General features: G+C 48.4%; 1 protein-coding gene across 1 annotated transcript; it reads left to right on the top strand.

Annotated features, from left to right (window-relative positions):
• The first annotated feature begins 5,233 nt into the window (after nucleotides 1–5,233).
• ZYX (zyxin) lies at nucleotides 5,234–16,595 on the top strand. Its single transcript, XM_053451349.1, has 10 exons — nucleotides 5,234–5,323; nucleotides 7,792–8,064; nucleotides 10,296–10,534; nucleotides 10,628–11,569; nucleotides 11,828–11,945; nucleotides 12,793–12,819; nucleotides 12,941–13,110; nucleotides 14,599–14,777; nucleotides 14,916–15,036; nucleotides 15,834–16,595. Exons 2-10 carry the CDS (start codon nucleotides 7,800–7,802, stop codon nucleotides 15,942–15,944), a joined length of 2,172 nt encoding a protein of 723 aa, XP_053307324.1. The 5' UTR covers nucleotides 5,234–5,323; nucleotides 7,792–7,799; the 3' UTR covers nucleotides 15,945–16,595.
• The last annotated feature ends 1,261 nt before the right edge of the window (nucleotides 16,596–17,856 follow it).

Raw genomic sequence — 17,856 nt, 5'->3', positions numbered from 1 at the left:
GCTGGTCGCGTTTCTACTGCAGAATTTCGAACGACAGCCGCCAATCATCTGGACGCCGCGCTTATTTTAACCGTCGATCTGATCGGAAACCTGGGACGACCTGGCAAGGGTTCCAGCTTTCGGGCCGCTTGCCTTTCTCAGCATCGACCAGACCTTAAAGGGGCAATCCAACCATCAGATGCACGTTAATGCATGTAATAACGAAAGTTTTTTTAACTCCTTAATGACAAAGCCCGTACATGTACGGGCTCAAAATGCCTTGTTTTCAATGGGTTTAGGGATCGCCCATTGTCCTTAAGGGGTTAAAAAAAACATTTTAGAGAGGTTACGTTTTATTAGGGACTGATCTCCGCTGAGTGGATAAAATGCGACTTTTGCCCCAGTTCCTTAACAAAGAGATATTAACAACCATGGCGTGGGTAACCTCCTGTAGCGCCGTCAAGTTCTGTAGCGCCGTACAATGGGTCAACAGGACATAACAAGTATACAGAAAGAAGAGGTAAGGAGGGCCTTGCTCACAGGAGCTTACAATCTGTTGTTTGCATGTGCCTGCGGCTTGGAGCGCCGCGCAGGGTTGGTAGCGCATGCACAGGGGAGATCCACCTACCGACGGCTCACGGGCTTCAGAGACACAAAGTCCAAGGTGCAGAAATCTATAAGATCTCTCTCTCTTCATTCCATTTCCTGCAATCGCTGAGCAAACAATAGAGAAGCACACATTCCCTCCCAGACATTGTAAATACCTCCGCCGCTGGCATTCAGGTTATTTGCACCCCTTAACCCTTCAGATGCTGGAGAGGAATCTAAAACAAACACAGCAAGAAAACAATTTGGGTCATAGAGAAATGTCCTATCCCGTGCAACTTTAAATTTCCTCACTGTATTAGCCTCTACCACTTCAGCTGGGAGTCTCTTCCAGGTGTCTACCACCCTCTGAGTAAAGTATAGATTTCTTACATTCCATCTCAGTCTCTGACCCTCTAGTGGTTCTGGTCTCTGCTAACTTTTCTCCTCCTTTAAAATAAACTTTCCTCCTGTACTTTGTTAAATCCCTTTATTTATTTAAATGTTTCTCTCTCTTCTCTCCCATCTCCTCTCTCTCTCTTCTTTCTCATCTCCTCTCTCTCTCTCTCCTCTCCCATCTCCCCTCTCTCTTCTCTCCCATCTCCTCTTTCTCTCTCCTCTCCCATCTCCCCTCTCTCTTCTCTCCCATCTCCTCTCCCTCTTTTCTCTCCCATCTCCTCTCCCTCTCTTCTCTCCCATCTCCTCTCTCTCTCTCCTCTCCCATCTCCCCTCTCTCTTCTCTCCCATCTCCTCTCTCTCTCTCCTCTCCCATCTCTTCTCCCTCTTTTCTCTCCCATCTCCTCTCTCTCTCTCCTCTCCCATCTTCCCTCTCTCTCTCTTCTCTCCCATCTCCTCTCCCTCTCTTCTCTCCCATCTCCTCTCCCTCTCTTCTCTCACTCTCTTCTCTCCCATCTCCTCTCCATCTCTTCTCTCCCATCACCTCTCCCTCTCTCCTCTCCCATCTACTCTCTCTTTCTTCTCTCCCATCTCCTCTCTTCTCTCCCATCTCCTGTCCCTCTCTCCCCTTTCCTCTCTCCCAACTCGTCCCCCTCTCTCCTCTCCTTTCTCTGGTCTCTCTCTCTCTCTCCTCTCCTTTCCTCCTTATTTGTATAAAGTGTATTTCCATTGTATTAAGCACACTCCTGTCTCCCAGACTTTGTACAAAGACGGGGATTGGGGGGGGGGGCTGGAAATTCGATGAGGAATTCCAGGATTGCGGAGTCTGCGTGTTTTTACAGGGAAACCGGAGCCCCGGCGGCCAGATTCCCGGGCAGTTCCAGGTATTTTAAGGGAATAGAGTATGAGTCAGCTCTGTGTTTGCACTCACAGCACGGGGCAGGATAGGTGTGATGAGCGGGTAATAACGTGCATCCCGGGACCAGGGCAGCCTGGATTATCTTACAGGCCGGTGTAATGAAGAGAGGTAACCGCAGCGTTTAGGTGACCAGCCCTCAGCCTGAATCCAAATCGCTGGTACGATATCAGCGCAGGGCGGTAGACAAGTGGATCAGCATGGTCATTACATAGAATCTTCATGACGGGCTTTAAAGGGTTAATATTTCAAGCGTCTCGGGGTCGGCTCATTTAGAAAGTCTCAAATCGAATTTTATATTAGAACAAGAGGTCATAAAACTAGAGGCTTAGATGTGATGTAAGGAAGTTTTACTTTACAAAGAGGGTAGTGGATAAGTGGAACAGCCTCCCAGCATGAGTGGCATGGGATAGGCATATGATCCGTCCGCAGGGGCAAGTGTTTGGCCGCACACATGTCCTGCATGTCTAGGAGTTGGGGGATGGGGGAAACGGCAAATGCTTGAGGGGGGGATTCTGCCGAACCCCTCCATGCATTTTAAAGGGACCTCTCATCTATAAGACAGCTTTAAAGTGCATGTGATGTCTAGAGTGTCCCTTTAATAGCCACTAAAACTGCCCCCCCCGAGAGGTGATCGAGACCCCCGGATAGTGCCGCCAACCTGCAATTTTGCCCTGAGCCCCAATAGGGATTTGAACGCAGCCTGGAGCAATCACAGGTGGTTGTAGGAGGAGAAGTTGAAAAAAATGGGCAAAAATAACTTTACTTTCCCGCAACCCCCCCTCCCCGGAGAAAATTTCTGCGGACACGCATGAACCCCTCTGTATGTTTTTTTCTCAGATTCCCCGGTCCCGTACAATGCGGGTAATGTATATATAGAAGTCGTGTTAAGGTTGTATAGGAGGCGTGAGGTCACGCTCACTAGAGCTTTAATATGATGTCACCGGCAAGAACAACCAAGAAGGAAATCATTGTTAAAATAAGAAAAAAAAAAGAAAAAAAATAGCCTTAATAGCCGCATCTTACTGTGTAATTTAAAGAATGATTAAATGGTTAACCCTTTTATTGTCGGCCGCCTCTAAAGGGGGGGGTTAGATTCTCTCCCTGTGACATTGAAAGGGTTAATGAGTCGGTGGCGGCTGGGGGGGGGGATAGGCAGTGCAGGAATGGCAGGGGGTCTGTAGGGCAGGACAGGGGATGTGAAGCACAGCTGCGTGTGTAGGAGGGAGGTGGTTCTCATCTGTTGCCCCCGGGGCAGGATTTGCCTGGAAATCTGACATATCATGAATACAGATAAATAAGGTGAGCTGGAAAAGCTAGTGGTGGGGAGAGAGGGTGGGTGGTGAGGAGAGAGGGTGGGTGGTGAGGAGAGAGGGTGGGTGGTGTGGACGGGTTTAGAACATGGACATTTAGTCTTGGATAAAATATGGGCCCCAGGAGACGTCAGAGACCAGAAAACCAAAGCTAAAGGGTTATTTACGGATTTCTATAGCACCGCCATATTCTGCAGCGCTGTACAATCTGTCCTAGTACCCAACTTACTGCTATGATTAAAGGGGGGTGTCTCGCAAAGCCAAATGACCCGGTAATACGCTGGCCCAAAGCACGCGTGGCAGACAATGTACAATATCCAGCCCCATCATGCACATTCGCCAATGGGAAAGCCTACAAAAGGAGCTCAGAAAGGATCCGGTCAGTGTGGGACTGCTGCATGAATTTACCCTTTGAATGAGAGAGGCAAATGCCCTCCTGGCCCTCTTACTACGTAGGAAGCGAGTGGATGTTGGTGGGATCCCTTGTAACCGGCCCATTGTTCGGAGGGTCACAGGGGGGGGGCTTGATGGCCTGAGAGGGCGATTTGCCCCCTGGTTTTGTACCGAGGGGAGGGGGACTGCCGCCATAGGCCAGGATCCATGCCGCCTGCAGTATGTATAACAGATTCTCCTCTGAGTTTATCTGCAGGGGGCAGCACTTCACGTCTGCAGATCATACAACATACAAAATATACATGTGTCCTGGAAAAAATGGCTGATCTTCCTGTGAAGCATGAGCTTTACTGGGGTGGAATAATGCCAGATATGTCTGGGAGGCCAGTGTGTACACCTATTGCCTGACGCGCGTGCTCGGCCTGTCCAGCGGGGGCCATGCGGTAGTGATGTGTTCAGTGAGGGAGGGGTCACTCGTGGTATTTCTCATTTCCTCCTGATTTGGGAGTTCACTCCTTATATGGGCAAACAGAGCAGCAGGGTGAGGTCACTGGGAGCCGGCAGCACACGCTAATCACACATTACATGTCACCAGGATTCCAACACACATTGTGTGCTTTTAAAGAGACATACCCAGCCCGCAGCATACTGCACACACTGTATCGCATACACATATCACACACACACACTGTATCACAACCACCCACCACACACAAAGAGATACACACCAGCCATGGAACACACAGTCACAGCCATTTACTTTAACACACAGAGCTTAGACACACTGTATCAGAGTCATATAACACACATTGCTATACACACAGTATCACAAACATATAACACACAGCTTAATACTGTAACACACAGCTAGACACACAGCATCACAGGCATATAACACACACAGCGATCACGTATCGCATGCACGTATTGCATGCTGTATCACACACCGATTCACATACAGATTCACATACACATATCACATGCTATATAATACACACTGTATCACATACACATATCACACAGAGTATCGTGAACATTGTTTAACATACACATATCACACACTGTATCGCATACACATATCACACGCTGTATAACACACTGTATCGCATACACATATCACACACACTGCATCGCATACACATATCATACGCTGTATCACACACACTGCATCGCGTACACATATCACACGCTGTATCACACACTGTATCGCGTACACATATCACACACTGTATCGCGTACACATATCACACGCTGTATCGCGTACACATATCACACACTGCATCTATCAGGTCCTGTAACATTGAGGCATTTAAAAGAACCCACTTTACTTTGTAAGGAGACCCCCAAAGCCCATGCATGCACAATCCACACACATCTGTAGAGGGCTCATAACATATCTGTGGACTGGTGGTCTCTTTCCCTATTTCTCTCCTATGACTGTCTGTCTATTTCTGTCTCCTCCAGGACTGGCTGTCTCTCTCCCTCTTTCTTCTCTCCCCCCTGGAAAGTCTCTATCCCTAGTTCTCTCTCCCCCTAGGGCCTAGGCTAACTGGCTGTCTCTCTCTTTGGTTCTCTCTTCCGCTGGGCTGGCTGTCTCTCTCCCTCTCCTGCTTTGGGTTGGTTGCTTTTATTTCTCTCCTCCCACTGGGCGGTCTCTCTATCTCTCTTTCCTCCCCCTGTGTGGTTTCTGCTTGTCTGTCTGTCTGTCTCCCAGTTTGCAGTCAGTCTCTGATACTCAGAGGTAAGAGACATCCCCTGTCTGTCCTGTGTGATCACAGACTGTCTGTTTAACCCGTTCCTTGCTGTCTCTGGTTGTTTAGGGCGGTGTGTCCCGGGGTAAACTAAATGTGTCCGGGGTCAATGTTTGTTTTTGTTGAACTGGGTGCAGTGGGGCTGATACCGGTGTAACTGGGCATTGTGGGTACTTTGTGTTTAGAAAAGACTTGAATGGATGGGATCGTCGTATTTGTGCTGTTTTGGTGTCCTGAGGCTGGTTTTGCCCCCATGAGTTATGGGGTGTTTGCACTGGGGCTGGTTTTGCCCCCATGAGTTATGGGATGTTTGCACTGGGGCTGGTTTTGCCCCCATGAGTTATGGGATGTTTGCACTGGGGCTGGTTTTGCCCCCATGAGTTATGGGGTGTTTGCACTGGGGCTGGTTTTGCCCCCATGAGTTATGGGGTGTTTGCACTGGGGCTGATTTTGCCCCCATGAGTTATGGGATGTTTGCACTGGGGCTGGTTTTGCCCCCTTGAGTTATGGGGTGTTTGCACTGGGGCTGGTTTTGCCCCCTTGAGTTATGGGGTGTTTGCACTGGGGCTGGGTTTGCCCCCATGAGTTATGGGATGTTTGCCCCTGGGCCACCCTGCTGCTGGTGCTTTAAGAGTTATGGGCTGTTACATAGAGGACATGGTTATTTGTATTGTGTTCTCCTGGTAGATGTTGTGTTTTGGGGGTGTCTCTTTCAGCGATAATCTCTTGGGGGTCTCGTACTGATCTCTTCTATTTATTACCAGCTAACCTAAACTGTCTCTGCGTGTCGCCCATTCCTCTGGGTGTCTCATAACCCTCCATATCTCAGCCTTTGTCACTCTGGAATGTCTCGAGATTTCAGGAAGTCTTCCACCCCAGTGTTAACTCCCAGAGGTCCATGTTCTGCTTTCTCCTGTCCCACCAGCGAGTGGTCCCTCTCCCCCTGCCATGGATTGCTCTCTCTCCCAGATAGTGCTGTCTCTCCACCCCTTGGTTTGACATCATGGAGCAGTCTCTCCCCCCCAAGTACAGGATCACTGAGTGATGTCTCTGTAAATCCAGCTGTAACACAAGCTAATGGATCCAAGATGGAGAGGGGGGAGAGGGGGTATCTCTCCTCCTCCCCCCCCTCCTGCAATCCAGAGCCATTGCTCACTCACCTCTTCTCTTTTCACATCCTGACTTAGCAAGACCTCCCCCACATCCAGCCGGTTACCTCATTCCTGCCCTGAGGCCCACACTCCGCTGTAGTTACCTCATTCCTGACCTAGGACTCGCACTCGGCTAATTACCTCATTCCTGACCCCAAGGTCAAGAGCTTTCTTACCACAGACACAGGGTCCCCTGTAATTACAGTAATGCCCCCCATAACCATACTGGGCGTTCTCCAATCCCATTTTTTTTATCAAGATCTAGGATTTATCCAGCGGCTAAAACTTTAATATTTACGAGGAAGCCGCGGTTCTCGACGCTCTGGGGTGAAATGCTCTCTTATTGCCTTTGAGCTATTAAACAAGCTGACCGTTAGAATTGTGACACCATAGCCCCGGTACTAATGAAGCGACGTATTGAACAATAAGGCTGTAACCCCTGTAATCCAGATCGGACACAGCCGGTCACCCAATGATCTAGAAGAAAAACCTTGTTTGAAGGTCATGAACAAGAGCGCTGTCCTCCAGTGTTCTAAGCTGTTTGTCTACAAGTTACATTGTATCCAAGTTCTTCAGAACTTCGCCACGTGGATATGACACAATGTTCTAGAGCAGTAATTTAGGAATATGTTCCGATACTCCAGGTCAACTTCTTAATTATTAGGGTCCATCGCTCTAGAACAGGCAAAATGATGGCACCTTGACCTGGTATTTTAGGACCAAGGTCCAAGAGTGGCCTCTCGTGGCTCTTCCCTTGCACCCTACCCATTCATCTCCCGTTTACACCAGGCCCCGGTCCACATCCATGGAGTTATTGAGATAAGAGACGACTTCGGTTCAAATGCTGAGCTATGCTGAAAAACCCTCGGGAAGGTTTCCATAGAAACGAGTAGAGACAGGCTCAGCTTGAGACAGACGGAGGAAGGCGTTCAACCTTGAGCTGGCAGAGAGCGGTTCTGCAGGATATAGTGAGAGTAAGATTACACATAACTGCTATGCATTAACCATTGCCGTGCCTCCCGGGGACTAGCGATACGTACCACGGGTTCCACTCTCGATCGGCTTGGCGTGTGTAATACGACAATGGAGGCCCCGATGGACATAAACGGGTTAAATTATGAGAGCGTGAACCGCGCTGAGTCATGTCCATGGGGAACCTGGCGATATGGCTCAATACCAAATAAAGCGAGGTTGTGTTTTTTCCAGAAACCCCTCTGGCCGTGTTCTTTTCTTCCGAGGAACGAGATTGATTTTGGTTTCATCTTCTCATAATCTCTCTTTGTTGTTGCTGTTTTGTTTTTTTGTAGACCTGAAGATGGACCCAGCGGCTCCAGCCACGCGGATGACCTCATCGTTCACCATCAATATTTCTACCCCGTCTTTCTACAATTCACCCAAAAAGTTTGCGCCGGTGGTACCCCCCAAACCCAAAGTCAACCCGTTTAAGGCGTCGGAAGAGCCGGAAGTCCAGAACGTGTCCGTAGCCCCCCAAGAACGTTCGTCAGGCTCTGGGGTGCGGGCGTTTCTGGGGAAAGTTGGGGCGATTCCCTCATCGGCACCATCTAGTGGTGACCAGGAAGGTAACAAACATCTGTCTGATAACTTCTGCAGGCTGCCCCATATGCCATTCTCTACAAACAGATGTTTCGTGGCTTTTCTTGGTGACGGGTCTGCACTGTGTTTGGCTTTTTCTGAATTCTGAACATGGTTTTGTAGTTGGCTATAGGTCAAAGAGGTGCCAAATTCACAAGAACCCCTGACTGTAGCTATATGCGACAAAACTATACTCGGTAGCGTATTTACCTTGGATGTTGCCCCAGGCCTCACCCAACTGCCCCATCCATGGTCCTCTCTGAGCATCGCCAGGTGTGATGTCATATGTCGGGACTCTGTGACCTAAAGTTAACAAGTCCCTTTTAAAGCAGAGTATGGATGCTGTGTCGGTACCAATGCCATGCTGTAAATTCCTGCCTCAAACACCACACTGAGCTGATGCTAATGAAGTCCGTTCCTCCATAGACTTTCATTAGTCAGAGAGTCTAGTGGATGATTAAGAACGAGCCATTCTATTTTTATCTGATATTAATTGTAAAGAAAAGGTGGGAGCTCCTCTTTAACATATATTGAGCAGCACGGTGATTCTGATGGTTGAAGTCTCGGTGCTCTTCTGTGCTTCTCTGGGGATGCTTTTGGTTCTTGCAATCTTAGTAGAACTTTGCTGTTCTTATTCATTCAGGGTCCACACGTAAGGCTTGGTAGGATTATGATCTTCACCTGACGGAACAATCTGTTCATTTAGTCGATATGTGTCCAGTGTTGGCGGTTGGTTTACCCACCACTCCTTACTGATGTTAACGTGTTAACCCAAATACTGTACGCATGGGCTGATAGTCTGCCCCAGTAAAATCCCCCCATATCTGACCTTTATAAATGGGGCCACAGCCTCTGCACCCCTCATCGGGGAAGTTACAGGTTGTCCTACAAGATGAACCTGAATATGGTCAAAAGGTAACCAAAACCCAGGGGCATACAGCGTAGGGCAGGCCTATGGGACTTCTCGGTTCTTTCTTTTCCTTTCCCTCTTTCCATTTTTCGTTTCTTTCTCCCCCGTAAAAAACTTATAAAGGCCTGTCTATGAAACTTGTAATGTCTGCTTGGCGATCATGCAACCGGAGACCCTTAAATAACAGACAGGGGGTTTTAACTGCAGTAACCTGGTGTTTATTTTCATTATTTGCTTATCAAAGCAGCAGGTCTTCCTTTCGTTGTCCGCGCAGCAGACGCTTCCTTAATATCTGTAAATATTTTTGTATCATGTATTTGTTTTTGGACGACTCGTTTAACATGGTGTTTGTTATAAGAGTTCTTCTAGCTTAATCTGCCACCAAAATGTTATTATTAAAACATTTCTAAAAATATTGCTCAGTTTTCTTTTTTAAAGCAGTTCTAGTTTTTGCCCCATAATACAATTTTTTCAGGCAGCTGCATATCAGCCGTTTGTATAATTTTCGCTCTGTTATCTGAGCCCCGATCTACTAAACCCCCCGACTCCTTATCATACTGCCTGTGGGGGGCAATAGAATGCCTCAGTCTTAATCGGACACTCTGACTAATTAAGTTCTATGGATGCCATAAAGCATCAGCTCAGTGTGAAAGACACCCAAGATATCACATGACTGGCAATAAAGGCGGCCACCAGTTTATTGGGACAAAATGAGATGAAACCAGGTTTTGCCAGTGCGGATATTACTGGATACAGCGCTGGGGGTTATATTACTGTATACAGCGCTGGGTGTTATATTACTGTATACAGTGCCGGGGGGGGTTATATTACTGTATACAGCACTGGGGGTTATATTACTGTATACAGCGCTGGGGGTTATATTACTGTATACAGCGCTGGGGGTTATATTACTGTATACAGCGCTGGGGGTTATTACTGTATACAGCGCTGGGGTTATATTACTGTATACAGTGCTGGGGGTTATATTACTGTATACAGCGCTGGGGGTTATATTACTGTATACGGCGCTGGGGGGTTATATTACTGTATACAGCGCTGGGGGGTTATATTACTGTATACAGCGCTGGGGGTTATTACTGTATACAGCGCTGGGGGGGTTATATTACTGTATATAGTGCTGGGGGGTTATATTACTGTATATAGTGCTGGGGGGTTATATTACTGTATACAGCGCTGGGGGTATATTAAGGAAGAAATAACCCCTTTATGCTGATTGCCCCCTTTGTCCTGCTCGTCGATATCCTTCCATCTGTTTTGTAACAAACTTTTTTTTTTTTCTGCATCCAGACTTTATTCTACCACCTCCTCCACCCAATGATGATGCCGTCACTTCTCCAACTACTTTCTTTCCACCTCCTCCACCCTCTTTTGGAGATGACAATCTGGGGTCCCCAACTAGCGCTTTCCCTCCACCACCTCCGCTTGATTTTTCAGAGCCCTTCCCCCCTGCTATAGAGGAGTCGTTCCCGTCCCCTCCTCCTTTAGAAGAGTCACCTGTTGAAGCCATTGAAGGCGCTGACATCCAGGTATGGTAGATCAAGTAACGTTGATGTTGACCACTTGAGTATTATTATTAATAATAATAATTTTTAATTCCTTTTTTTTTTTTTTTTTCCCAGGTGAATTCTATAATAGTTCCTCCTCCACCTCCTGCCCCCTCTACGTTTAGCCCCAAGCCAGTTGCCCCTACATTTGCTCCTAAACCGGCTGCTCCTACGTTTGTTCCGAAACCAGCTGCCCCTGCATTTATACCTGAACCTCCTGCCCCTACGTTTTCCCCCAAGCCAGTTGCCCCTACATTCTCTCCCAAGCCAGTTGCCCCTACGTTTTCCCCCAAGCCAGCTGCCCCTACATTTTCCCCCAAGCCAGCTGCCCCTACGTTTGTTCCTAAACCAACTACCACCGCTTTTACGCCTGAACCAGCTGCACCTGCGTTTGTTACGGATCCTGCCGTCTCTTCGTCGGTCCATAACCCAGCTCCCCCGTTAGCAGTCGCTCCAAAACCAGCTGCGCCATTTGCGGTTTCCCCTAAACCTACAAAATATGTCCCTAAGCAGCCTGACCCTCACACTTTATCAACTCCTCCGTCTGCACCCGCACCCCCGCCCTCACATACTTTCTCCCCAAAACCTCTTAACCCCCCCTCATTCTCTCCCAAACCCAGCGCTCCCACATTTGCTCCTAGGCCACAAGACACAAACAGAGAAAATTCTCAACCTCCGCAGAAATTCTCCTCAGCCCAACCCAGCTCAAAACCGGACCTTAATGTTACGTGTGGAGCCCCGCGGCCTTTAGTCCCCTCTGGAACGCGCGCACCTGGTTTTTCGTTTGCACAACAACGTGAGAAGCCTCAGGTTCTGGAGAAGCCAAGACCCGATGCCGAGGGGCCCCAATCTCAGAATGTCAGGAGTCTTGGGTCCCATAACGAGAGTATCAGAAGCCAGGCCAACGGAGCACATGGGTTCCGACCACAACCAGAAGGCGTTTTGGATGCGAGACCAAAGCCTGATGAAATTCAGAAGAAAGAGCCCCCACCCAAAATGCAGAGATCTCCAGAAGCCGTAAGTGATGCCCTCTACTCTATTTAGCAATCTAATAGCCTTGATATAATAGAACCGCAGTCGCTGGGTTAAAACGGAGATGAGTTTTTAAAAACAACCCAAAATAACAAATTATTAAGTGCTATTCATTCAGAATGACCCTCGGCTACCTCAAGAACGCATTCCTTAACATCTTGGGTACTAAATACATTTTAAAAGTAGGCTTGTGTCTAGAATTTGTTAAATTGAGCCTAGAACCCTTTGGTTTTTCCCTTGCAGGATGGATCTGCGGGTCCCCCAGGCTTGAATATGAATGAAGTCATGGAGCTGGAGATGCTTGCTCAGCAGCTTATGCGGGAGATGGACAACCAACAGGCCGCCAAGTCGCAGTCCGTGGGTACGAGGATACGTTGTACAGCCGAGGTAGACAGCAGGCATTCCACGAGCTGTTGTTGAGTGAAAGCTCCTATGATTCTCTGAAACAGTCAAAGAGTGGCAGAGGATCATGGGGACTGTTATTCAACACCAGCTAGGGAGATACCTGTTGGCTGCCTTTGTGCTTCTAGGCTTACCGGAGAAGGTACAGAACTGGGACATGATGATGTATCTAGATCACAGATGGCCAACACGTGCCTCTCTCAGGATTTTTTATGGACCAACCATCAACTTGTCTAACTACCGAGCAAAAATAGTCTCGCCGTTCAGTGCTGTAGACCTGCTTGTTGTCCACCTGCGATCTAGGATCTGCAGCGGACACTCTCCTTGTTTAAATGTTCCCATAGGTGCCTGCTATCTTTGATTAGGTTGGGGCAGTCCTAGCATGGTTACTTGCCTCCATTCACCCTCAGTAGTGTTCCAACTAATCGGGTTTTCGAGAAAAGGGACTTTATGTCGACAGCACTTGTTGACGACATGGTGCATGAGGCTGAAATGGGAGTCCATTTGGCCTCAACCATAAATCTCTTCCATGGTGAGCATTTCTTTAATGGTCGAGTTCTGTCCAAACTTTACTTGCCCGTATATATAGAGCAAATATGTTTAAAAAAAATGATGAAATGTCATTTGAATGCACCAATAAGATTAGAGAGGGGTTACCACAAAAAAAAAAAAAAAAAAGTGTGTTTTTGGCCACTGACACTTTTTGGTACTATTTTCTATCACATGATTGCTTTACAAGTCCGTCATAATAATTTCTCCTGTTATCTGTCTGTTGTTTTTGTATGTTTCCTCTCGTGGACAAATAGATCGTGGACAAACAGAACCAATAACAGGCAAGTGTCGTCATTTTAGATCTATCCTTTTCTCAGTGTCCCCTCTCATATAAACGCATTTTATGGGACTCGAGTTTAAAATGCAGCAATAATATTAACTGTCGCTCTGATGTGCCCTCAGATCGCTGTGGCTTCTGTGGCAAAGGGCTGTCTCGCACAGAGACCATCGTGAAAGCCGGCGAACATCATTATCATGTGGCCTGCTTCACCTGCTCCAAGTGTGAGCAGCAGCTTCAGGGCCGGCAGTACTACGAGAGCGCCGGGAAGCCGCTGTGTGAGGAGTGCTACGAGGTACGTGTGTAAAATGTCAGCCTTTAATGTGGGAGAATCTTTGAGATAACCATGTGGTCCCAGTAGGGGCGGTTGGCCCAGTGGGTAGGGGGTTATTCCCCCCCCCTCCGGGCAATCACTTCACAAAGGGCTTGTCCGACCTGGACAAGGCCGGTGTAAGCATGTGTGTTAGCGTGTGTGTACATATCTGCCAGTGCGTATGTTGGGGGGGGCGGCATGGGGCCAATGGGGCCATTTGACTTCCCGCCGACCTGAAGGTGCCAGCCTTCCCCTGAGTTCCTGAATGTGATAGGGCTAAGTGACCACACCGTCTCTTTAAATGTTTTGGTGCTATGATGTCATATTGTTTTCTGGATATGTGGACCCTGAGGTCACACCGCCTCTCCGTGGATATGTTGAGGATGGCGCTCAACCCTTAAGCTGCGTCAAAATGCATCCATATGAGAAAAACGGCAAGAAGTGGAACTTTTGGTCCAGTGGAAAGTCCGAGTGAAAATCCCCATTTTCCGTGGTTGACTTGCGGTTGCGATTTGTGCCACTTTTGTTATGACCTTTACGTCACGTGACCCGTTGTGACGCCCGCTGGCAGGAATCGGCAGATTTGGCGGGTTTCACCGCTGGAAGTTCCACAGAAGGAGCCAAAATGGCGAGGATTTTGTGGCAACTCCACCTGGCTTTGCCCAGCACCCCGTCTGTCTGGATGTCTCGGGAGTGAGAGCTCCGACTGCCCTTGGATGGCGGACACGCGTTGCACGAGATGTTTCCACTCGCTAAATAAACTCCAGTCCCCCGTTTTAATCACTGCGCTCCGCCTGAGGGAATCAAGAAGCCATTTCTAATTACATCATTCGCGAGCGGCTCCTACTTGGATGCACTTAAAAAGCAGTCTGTTCCTCTTCGCCCTGAAGCTCACAGTTTTCGAAAATGAAGTTATTCCCCCCCGACGTCTCACCGGAGCGTCTGCCATGTTTACGTTTACAAGAAGACATTAGGAGACCCTGCGTCCTTCTAAATGTCTAAGGGAAGCGGCTCAACTGAATTTTGTAGCTCTGATAGAACCCACGATCTGCCCGCGTTCCGTACAAAGGTTCCAGAGGATCTGAGGCTCGGTGATCTAGAACCCATCATTCCAGAGAATTAGAATTCCTTGTTTTTTGGGGGCGTTTTATACATCTTGATGTGTTTTATGCATGTCTGATCTCTACAATCACTCGGTACACAGAGGAGACTGGATATTTAGTGGGCCGATGTTCTTCACGTAAGATGTGGGTGAAGAAGGCAGCTCGGAGGTCTGCATCTTGGCCCAGAAACGTTGGTCCACTAAAGAGTATCTCAAACTTCTTCAGTCCAAGCCCTAAACCCCGTATTATTTACACGTCTGTTAGAACTTCTTACAGAGTGATCTCCGTATCAGTTGAACCCGATGTGAATCGTTACGGTTCCTTACGGACTTGTTCGTGGCGATAACGCTTTCTCTTTCTCCCGCAGGACACGTTAGAGCGCTGCGCGGTGTGCGATAAGAAGATCACGGAGCGCTTGCTGAAGGCCATGGAGAAATGTTATCACCCCGGATGCTTCACCTGCGCCGTCTGTCGCTGCTCTCTCCAGGGAGTCCCTTTCATCGTGGATGACAACAACCAGCCGCACTGTGTGCCGGACTATCACAGGTCGGTTCCTCGGCTGTCGTCGAGGCCGGCGGCGTTGGCGCTGTTTGTTTTTCTTCTCGTTTCCTGGATTCCTTTTTTTTTTTTTGTTTTGTTTCCGAGACGTTTCTTCCTCTGGGTGATGATGACTTTGTCTTGCAGGAAATATGCCCCGAAATGCTCGGTATGTGGGGAGCCCATCGCTCCGGAGCCCGGTCGAGACGAAACCGTGAGAGTATTTGCACTCGAGAGGAACTTTCACATGATGTGTTATAGATGCGAGGTGAGAAGCCCTCCTCGCTCTCGGACCCTTCTGAAGAAGGACGTTCCGTTGTCTTATTTGCTTGTCCCCCCCCACCCCCACCCCCACCCTGATCACCTAATTCAGCGGGTGTCACAATAATGTGTATTGGCTCATCCAGCCTGTGCTCGCGGTTAAAAGTCTATCTGAAAGTAGCCAATCACACGAATGCTATCTGAACCAGCGTACATGCGATTGGCTGCTGCACTTCCATTGATTTAAATTGGAGCATAGTACGAGTCTTCCTTTGGCGCTCTCATGCAAACTGTCTGGCGGTCGGTATATGGTGCATGCGCGGTGGCATGCAGGAGATCTCAATACGTCTCATGCAATGAAGGCAGATGGGGTGGGGAATTAGTGCAAATGGGCACTATTTTCTCTTTACTCTCATTCCATCATCTATGCCATTTTTTTGGCTCATGTTTTCCCCGAATCTGCCAATTTTTTTTCCTCCGGCCCCCTTCCCTTTCTCTTGCCCCCTTCCCTTTCTCCTGCCCCCTTCCCTTTCTCTTGCCCCCTTCCCTTTCTCTTGCCCCCTTCCCTTTCTCTTGCCCCCTTCCCTTTCTCTTGCCCCCTTCCCTTTCTCTTGCCCCCTTCCCTTTCTCTTGCCCCCTTCCCTTTCTCTTGCCCCCTTCCCTTTCTCTTGCCCCCTTCCCTTTCTCTTGCCCCCTTCCCTTTCTCTTGCCCCCTTCCCTTTCTCCTGCCCCCTTCCCTTCCTCCTCCTTGCCTCCTATGGATGTTTTTGTTTCACACGCTGCCCCCTGGTGTCTCCCTTGCAGGACTGCAGCTGCCCTCTCTCCGTGGAAGCGAACGACTCGGGCTGTTTTCCGTTTAACAATCACGTCCTGTGTAAGAAGTGTTTCACCGTGCGCGCCCGAGCCGCTCTCTGATGAGCCCACCCTGCCGGTCTGTTGTCGCCGGATACGGCTAACCAATGCTCAGGCGCTGACCACCAAAGACTTGTGGACCCTCCGGCCACTCCGTCCATTATGCTGCTTGTAACGTAGTTCAGTGTTATGATTATTAACCAGTTTACAGCTTCTGCAGAGACTCCTAGTTAACTGCTGGTTAGCCGGCCCTTAGCTGCTAACCACTAGTTAGTCCATTTCTTTTAATCTGTCAGATAGCCCGTACCAGCAAGTGCCGGCGCATGTTAAGAATTATTCTTTTCTAACATTTTGGGGGGGTTTGTTTTTTTTTTTGTTTAATTTTCCTAGAATTTCTTTTTAACCTCGATCTATGCACATTCATCTCTGAAAAGGGATGGAAAACGTCCATTAACCCCTTTGAGGCCATAAGTCACCTTTCGTCTGGTGTGAGAGGGGTTAACAGATCAGTTGTGGGTGGGGGGCTGCGCTTCACTTGAGTGGGCAATTCCAGTCTAAAAGCTATTAGGGCTCCAGCTGATGCATTTCTGGTGGGCACAGCAGCGGGGGAGGGGGACATGCGATTTATTCTAAGGTTTTTACTTTTTATGTCGGGATGCAAAGCGGGGGGGCGGGAGGGGTTCATATAACCAATAAAGCATTTTATACAAATAACAGTGTTTTTTGTTATTTATTTACTTTAAAACACCGAATTGTGACTATGCGCTGCCATACCTGTCGTTTTTTTTGGATAGCACCCCCTAGTGGCCCGTGTCATATCTGCAAATGACGTAGAATTAAATGGCAGCCCCGGAATGGGTATAAAAAATCAGCCTTGGCGCTTAGACGTACTTTACGGCTACATCGCTCTCTGTTATGCTATTCCAGTGTAGCCCCCCCCCCCCCGAGCTGCAACAGATCGGACTGGCCCTTTTGTGAGTATTTTGGACCGGGCCGGTGAGGCGGTAATGCAGTGGGGGGTCACATTACGTGACGTTGCAGAAAGAGTGAGGCTGCTGTGCAAGCAGCCAGAGGGAAAACTGCTGAGGAGGCAGCGAGTGAAAGGGTAAGGGAGAGTGTGAGTGTGTGTATGTTAGAGTGAGAGCGTATGCACACAGTTTGTGTGTGAGTGTATGTGTGTAAGCGTGAGCATGTATGTGTGCCTAGGGCAGTGCCACAGGTAAATAGGTCTCTGGTTGAAACCACCCATTGTACAGCGCTGCGGAATATGATGGCGCTATATAAAACAAATAATAACCAAAAAACAGCAGGGGCCCACATAACAAAGCAACCTTACGGCAGCTGTAGATATAAGCTGGGAGAGCTGACTCCTGAGGCAAAGCTAGTAAAATGGTTTAATGTTTTATCCCTTCTTATCCCCCTCCTCTGGAATAGCTGACAGCCAATGGGGAGGAATAAGCATGCAAGGTTAGATGGTTGCTGATGTCTAATATATATATAATTTATTCTTTAAACGCCATTACATAGGTTTGTTTAGTGTACTGAATTCTGAAAGACGGGGTATCGGGAATAATCTGCTTTAAATGAAAGAAGCAGTTTTTGGGTGGCAGGTCCCCAGTTGATCAGCGCAATCGTCGGGGGCAGCGCGGTCTTCAAGAGAGGGTCCTGGAGGGGAAAAAAAGTGGGTCAGAATCCTGCTGACAGGCCTGCTGTTTGGGTTCAAACAGAAAAAAGAGAAAACAAATCAAACAAAAATGCTTTATTTTACTGTGTTGGCTTTCAAAGATGGTATGCAACCTGCTAAGCGATCTTGGTGTGTATCGCCACCCTCGGCGTGCCTGGGAACACGCATACACGCTTACACAGAAACACGCGTGCACACAAACATTGTGTATTTGGCTAGCCCCTCCCTCATAAGAGCTCAAGGTAACCTAACCCACGGAGTTCCTAGGTATGCTCATCAGACCAGATGTGA

The sequence above is a fragment of the Spea bombifrons genome, chromosome 11 (assembly GCF_027358695.1).
Source record: "Spea bombifrons isolate aSpeBom1 chromosome 11, aSpeBom1.2.pri, whole genome shotgun sequence".
NCBI lineage: Eukaryota > Metazoa > Chordata > Amphibia > Anura > Pelobatidae > Spea > Spea bombifrons.
The sequence above is the reverse complement of the archived record's forward strand: the minus strand, read 5'-3'. Positions and strand labels throughout refer to the sequence as shown.

What these genes read in the sequence shown, in the direction of transcription:
- ZYX (XM_053451349.1), top strand. Translation starts at nt 7,800, where the DNA reads ATGGACCCAGCGGCTCCAGCCACGCGGATGACCTCATCGTTCACCATC. An exon ending in CGCCAAGTCGCAGTCCGTGG is followed by an intron (nt 11,946 to 12,792) that starts GTACGAGGATAC and finishes GTGGACAAATAG; the next exon opens with ATCGTGGACAAACAGAACCA. An exon ending in TGATGTGTTATAGATGCGAG is followed by an intron (nt 15,037 to 15,833) that starts GTGAGAAGCCCT and finishes TCTCCCTTGCAG; the next exon opens with GACTGCAGCTGCCCTCTCTC.